The 6,823-nt window shown below is 38.6% G+C and overlaps 1 protein-coding gene across 1 annotated transcript in view; it reads right to left on the bottom strand.

Moving 5' to 3' along the window:
- Window positions 1–227: 227 nt before the first annotated feature.
- Window positions 228–6,823, bottom strand: part of LOC138491711 (arylacetamide deacetylase-like) — a 196,484-nt gene continuing 189,888 nt past the window's right edge. The window contains exons 4-5 of the mRNA XM_069618393.1: window positions 5,914–6,085; window positions 228–1,654 (exon numbers count right to left, since the gene is read on the bottom strand). Coding sequence (XP_069474494.1) covers window positions 1,046–1,654; window positions 5,914–6,085 — 781 coding nt within the window. The 3' untranslated portion in view covers window positions 228–1,045. The remainder of the gene's footprint in view (window positions 1,655–5,913; window positions 6,086–6,823) is intronic.

Genomic DNA, 6,823 nt, shown 5'->3' with positions numbered 1-6,823 from the left:
GAACTCTGCCCGTGATTATGATTTATTCAAAACCTTCCAGCCATCAACATATGGTTACGCACTTTTACGTAAACCACTTTACAGATTAGGCTGTTCAATAGCAAGAAACAACTGAAAACAAAACAAATAATTACAGCACAGATAGTTAATGTGAGATGAAGTATTATCCGTATCTGGGTCAGACAGATGTTTTATGAAAGTGTGAACGCTGGAATAAAACGAAGATCAAAGGCAATGCATCATATAATTTTGATGAAAACAGGACTGTGCGGACAGGAGATCTAGGCAGAAAAGTAGACCTTGAGAAGCAACCCCTTAAGTGAAGGCTGCCATATGAAGGAACTCATTGCTTCACTTACAATGATGTTGATATTGGGCACAATGTATTTGCATGTGTATTGCTTGCCTATGATATATTTCTGTGTTGCATCCTTTCACATCATTACCAGCAGATTTACATGCACTTTTCCTGAGAAAGATACATTTTAAAATTGTAGTGATTTAATATGTGTGTTCATTTAGGTGCTGTACAATGTAAACAATGCTGAAATGTTATTTTATATGTAGCACTGTGTGCCTCATTCCGAGTCTTGTGGTAATTCTATGGTTTTTACTGCCAACATCGGTTACCGTTACCACCACTTCTTTCCATGGGTTTACCACAGGATTACAAGTGGTGGTAAGGCAGTATTAGTCCCCATTTTTAGAGTCCATAGGACTCCATGGGGATGTTGGCACAATTACTAGCACACAGTTATTCCACCGTGGTAATTCACACAATTTCTAGTGTTAAAGTTGAGGCATTACCTCCAGCATGATGCCTGAGGTAAATATCCCACTTCAGCGTAAAAGTCAGGATTTGGCAGACCAGTACAAATGTCAGTAGTTCTGTCACTCATAAAAAAGGTGGCAGTAACGGAATTACCACCACATATTTTACCACTCTGTAAAACTCGAAATGGGGCCCCTTACGCTTTATAGCCCCTCTATAGTTGCATGCAAATTCATTAAACTAGTTTGTGAATGAATGAATGAGTTGTTATATTTATAGGTTCTCATTGAGCCAGTTAATATAGTTATTAACCATTCTAAAACCTAAAGATAGATCAGTCGGCCATGTAATAAAAAGAAGCATTCCATGAAATGCATTATCATAGTGGTCATGAATTACTTTCACACCTGCTTGCTTCAGCCTGGAGACGTACATAAAGCCATCATCTCTTAGAACATCATACATACAGGTTAGCATATAGGTCCTTGGCAGTTTACTCAATTTTTCATCAACAACCAGAAGTGGTGCTGCTCTGGGATCTGCAATTCCAGGGTAGGCTTTCAGAAATTGTGATTCTCCAAACTCAGGGCTTCTGTAAACATGATTCCTTTTCAGCTCTTCTGGCAAAAGATTACTCCAGTTTGCAAATTTAATCAGGTGATTTGATTCTGAAGACACATGTGTGTTGGATTGCATGGCTTCTGTTAAGAGCAAATCACTGGCAAAGTATGCACTCCAAAACCTGGCCATGCTTTTCCTATTCAGAATGGGCATGTGGCTGTTGTCCCGGTATGACGGTGTATCCAGATCAATGGTTTGCAGTGCTGGGTAGATCAATGCTTGCATCTTGGGTTTGACCTTGACTTCGATGTCATCTTGCAGCTGAAAGCATAAGACATATCACAGTTTTAGCAAAGATTTTAACAAGTTAGTCATCACACAAAGTAGAAACAGAAAATCAAAAAATAGATACATGCAATTATGGTTAGAGACAGGTCCCTTAATACAACTCAGAACCCAGATTAATTGAATTGAAGTGAATTGGGTGGTAATCATGGTACAACCTCTAGTATGAGCTGCTAAAAAATAGATTAGATGAATCCTTTTAAATTAATTGGAACTATCACGTAGGTGTCAGGGTGGTGTATTTTGACTAGACCTCACTGGAGCATAAATAGATACATATAATGGTAATGATTGGTAATTGGGTTTGGTTGTTGAGATGGTGTGACTCCCCCAAAGTGAAAAAGTGCACATCATGTAGGAGAATGATCAGAAAGTAACCATCAGAAATTATACACTGCAATCCAGATTAGGTCATGCCTGCAGCCCAGGCATAATGATTAAAGTCTATGGACCTTATTTTGAGCTTGGAAGTAATTCAGGGTAAGGAAGGGTTACTGCCAAACTCATTTACATGTACCGCTAATTTGTTCCACAGATTTAGCACAGGAATACAAGCTAGGTAGAGGACTACAGCCTCCACAGGACTCTGTGGGTCTTTCATTGGATTTCCATCTGCGGTAATTCTGCTGTGGTAAATCATCCAATATTTGGAGGTAAAGTAAAGGAATTACAAATGCTGACGGCTTATCCTACACTTCATCTTCAAAGTCACAACTCTGTGGTGCAGTAAATCTGTCAGTAATTCCATCATTAAGAGGGGAGAGACCACTGCACACCTACTCTTATCTAGGAATCTTATAAGTAATATGCTAAACTATTAGTTGAGGTTCGGGTGCAGGCAAGGTAACACAACCCTGACACGAAGTCACACAAACAATAAAACAATAGAAATTACATACACACACACATACACACACACACACACACACACACACACACACACACACACACACACACACACCATTATGCTGTATATACATAGTGCATTCAAGTAATAGCTTTAACAGAAAGAAATCCTTTATACAATCTTCAACAATGGCTGAAACTTCTTTTAATTATGTTCGAACAACGCCTAATGGGTTCCGTGGGAAAAACTGTAAATGTAATCGGCAACAGTGAAATTAGTAATGTGCATGCAACCATTTCTCAAAAATACATACTTATACTTGAACAGAAACCGCAAAAAGTATATGTGGCTCAATTAACCAATGTCCCAATCAAGGGCCAAAAAATGAAAAAGTACATGCAATATAAAAGTAGAGAGTGCAAACCATGCGATACCCAGTGAGAATGCCATGCAGATAGATTACATATTCATAACCCAAATTGAGAAAAAGAAGTCCTGTCTCCAACGTGCAGAGAAAAGTAAACATCCCGTTTTGCACTAGTCAAAAGTGGTATGCCCTGTGCATATACCACATTGCTTTAACTAGTATGGTATCCTAGATAAAGTGGTGTACCATGTACATACCTCAAAAGTACATTGTGTTACAACCAAATCGTATGCCACCTAATCAATGAACCACCTAGAAAAGTCAGAAAGACCTCATGTGGGGTCCAATAACATCCATAAAAGAAATGCGCCATGCATCATACCATGATGATATATACTATTCAGGTAGCCAGAATCTACAGACCAATAGCTGGAATGAAGATGGAAGAAATACTGGGGTAAAGAATTAACCATAAGAGAATGAAGCTAAATTAGAAAAGACTGCATTCATTAATAAAAGTACATATACTGGAAAATGGCGGAGGAGGAAAATATTCAATGCTTACCACTTGCATCTAATGGTCCTGAAATGAGGCATAACCCACAATAAGATGATTGCAGTAGCCCAAACCTTTCATGGATGATAGGGACATAATCCAAGTCTTAAGCCTCAGTGGACTTTTTACAACAGAAACTGGAAACTAGCACGAGGAACCTGTAAACCAATAAAACTCCTCTGAGAGCCCTGAACTGATTCCCAGTGACCAGCAATGTATACATGGTAATGATGAAAAAAAACGAATTGGTAAATGCTTACTCCCACCGGGAGCGATGGATGTTAACTGCTAAATAATGGACAAACCAAGATCCAAATGTCTGTGAAAAAAGCTGTAAAATAAACCACAATATATGTGAACAAACACTTATCCCCTCCGAACAAGACTGTGCCTTATTTCAATGCAGCCAGTACCGAGAAACTCTCCCGTCCATCTCGATTCTTTAAACACAGGACACTTGGTCATGTGATCGATTATACCCGACAGTGCATGATGTTGTTGAATACGATATTGGACCCTCCAAAGGGTTTTGCTTTATGTAATCCTGAAAGACATCCTCCAAAGAGAGTCCTCTGGGGTGCTAAATAGTTTTAGGAACGAATGAAAGGAATATTTAAGTAAGCGGGTGTGTGATAAGGACCTTTTGCAGCACAGCCTAGCCAGAGTAAAGTTGAAGCTATGAGAAGCTGACTGGATCAACCAGTGTAACAAAATCAATGCATACACTTTCTTGAAAGAGTACATAGGCGCAATAAAGAAATATGATACCCTACTGGAATATGTATAGTGTTTCCGAATCACAGGTATCGATCGGTTGGTATTTATAATGTTCAGACTTAATCAGCCACACAGAATGGAAGTTTGGGGCTAAGAAAATGGTTGTTACGCTAAGAAAGAGGGTTTTGCCTTTGTAATATCCGAGGGTCCTTGAGAACCTGGAAACATGTAATGATTGGGAGTGTATATACAAGAGATTTGGTTCACTCATTTTTCTCAAGGTTCGTTTTACACCATGCCCTGGTGCAGGAGAATGAATTTTGGATTTCAAATGAATTTTGGAAATGCCTGGTTTTGGATAATTATCCAGAATTGATAATCAGGATAGTGTGTTTACTAAACAAATTTATGAGGACTGAGGAGAAAGAAACCTGTCCTTTTGGGTACATTGTAACCATGATAGTTTGAATTCATCAGGGTGATCAAAGTTGTTTAAGGGTTTTGGCGTGATGAAGATTATTGTAGGAGTTTTTAGCATAAATATTCTGATGTGTGCAAGATTTTTGTTTTTATGTGATTTTATGTGATAGAAATGTACCAGATTTGATATAATACAATGTTGTATTTGTGTAGCAAGGTTTTATAAACCATAGATACAATATATATTTTGTTAAACTACATTTACACCCTCTGAATAAGAACATCCAACCTTGATGATTTTTTTTTATAACAGTCATAGGTTAGGGCAACACTTATAGCCCCATAATGAGTTTGGAAGTAGCGGTATAACAGGGAGTCTTTCAAATTCTTTATAGTTTTTGGCCTTCTCATTATGAGCAAGGTTGGTTGTCCGGCTAGCATTAACGAAAGATTGTGAAGCAAAATATCTCAAATCATGTACTTCAATATGTTACCTCTCTGCAAGAAATGGGGGAGAACATGTTATTAAAGAAGGCCCTGATTTTTCTTTATGAGAAAGAAGAATGTGGTGCATTCATTCAACATACATTCAAGTTCAGGAGAATAGTAATCGCTAGAGAAACCGTCAAGTGGTTGAATACGTCTGAGATGCCATCCCCTTTCAGCCCCAATTCATTGTAATTGCAGCGAATGAATAATTAACTGGACAATAGCAGCATTATCCTCCGCTGCACACAATCAATTTCCAGCCTGGGAACAAGTATGGAAATGGATCAAAGTAAAAGGAATACTTCATGGCATTTCAGTATTTGATCAAATCTGCATCCTTTACTGGCATATTTGCAGTATTGTTATAATCAGGCACATTCCTGGTCTTACCTCATGCAGCAACAGTAATAACTGCAGGCGGTAATGCTGCAGTACTCATAAGGAGGGCTTAAAACGTAGGTTCCCACTGGTGTAATTGCTGACCAGACCAGACTATAGCATTTACACCTTGGTAAAATGCAGCCATTTTCACAAAAGGAAACACAGGTGTAATGTATTTACTTCCCTGGCGCATTGCAAATTCGGTGTAAATGCCCCCAAAAGGCCACAATCAGAAGCAATTTAATAACCTGGAAATCACACATCTAAAGTAGGTGTATATGCTTCTGTGAGCAAGCACACCTTTTGAAAAATAGCTTTTTGTATCGTTAAATTTGTATTAAACTTAACACTGCCACACAGTCACTTCAAACTCCTGGTTGACACCACAGTTATTCAAGATTAACAATTCTGTGGTCTTTTTGAAATGATAAATTCTCCATTTAGCAAATGGACTGTACCTGTTGAGTCACAGCTGCAGCCACGTTGCCACCAGCACTGTCCCCTGACACACAGATTCTGTCTGGGTCCACATTGTACTTTTCAAGAATTTCTTTCTGTAGAAAATACTTTGCTGTGGCATACGAATCTTCAAATGGTACTGGAAAGGGATGAACAAGTGCTAATCTGTAGCTGTATGAGGAAAAAAAAACAGAGGTTATATGTAGCACATTGCCACTCAAACACTTTAAATACTGTGCCTTCATGACAATAGAAACGGTCATTGTGTTAAACATATTTATGAAAAGAGCAAACCTTTCTTAAATTTGGAGCTCAAAGAAGAGAACAAGAATGACAACAAATTACATTATTTTTATATGGTATTGGTGCATATAGTTTACTACAGTATATAATCCATGTTTCAGCAATGCAACACACAGTTTTCTAATGCATAAAAAACATGTTAACCGTTGACCAGTCAGATAAATGTACTACAGTAAAAGCAATTGCTAGACCCGGTTTATGTGTTTTGAAATACGATATTTAACACTGTGTTCCACATGTGCAGGCGATTTAGGTCTCACTTAACAATGCTAGGACAAAATAGGTCAGCAGAAGTAACACCGGGGTAATGACATTATGATTTGCAAGCAAGTTACCTGACCACCTCCAGAGTTATGCCTCGCTTTCCAGGAGTATGTCATAGTCACAACCAGTAAAATCGTTGTGCATCAGCCACACAATCTGTAACTTCCTTGTGAATCGAATGCCCTTTCTTCAGGAGTAAGTCAAGCTGGGAGTAGTGGCTGGGAGGATAGCTCAAGTGGAACATGATCACCGTGGCAACAGGACGATTACTTGTGTCATGGGTAACGTAGCCCTCCGAATCCCAAACCCCATGTGATGAACAAGTAAGGTGATAAGTAATAT

The sequence above is a fragment of the Ambystoma mexicanum genome, chromosome 10 (assembly GCF_040938575.1).
Source record: "Ambystoma mexicanum isolate Mex_15411 chromosome 10, UKY_AmexF1_1, whole genome shotgun sequence".
Classification (NCBI taxonomy): domain Eukaryota; kingdom Metazoa; phylum Chordata; class Amphibia; order Caudata; family Ambystomatidae; genus Ambystoma; species Ambystoma mexicanum.
This window is presented reverse-complemented; position numbering and strand designations above follow the sequence as displayed.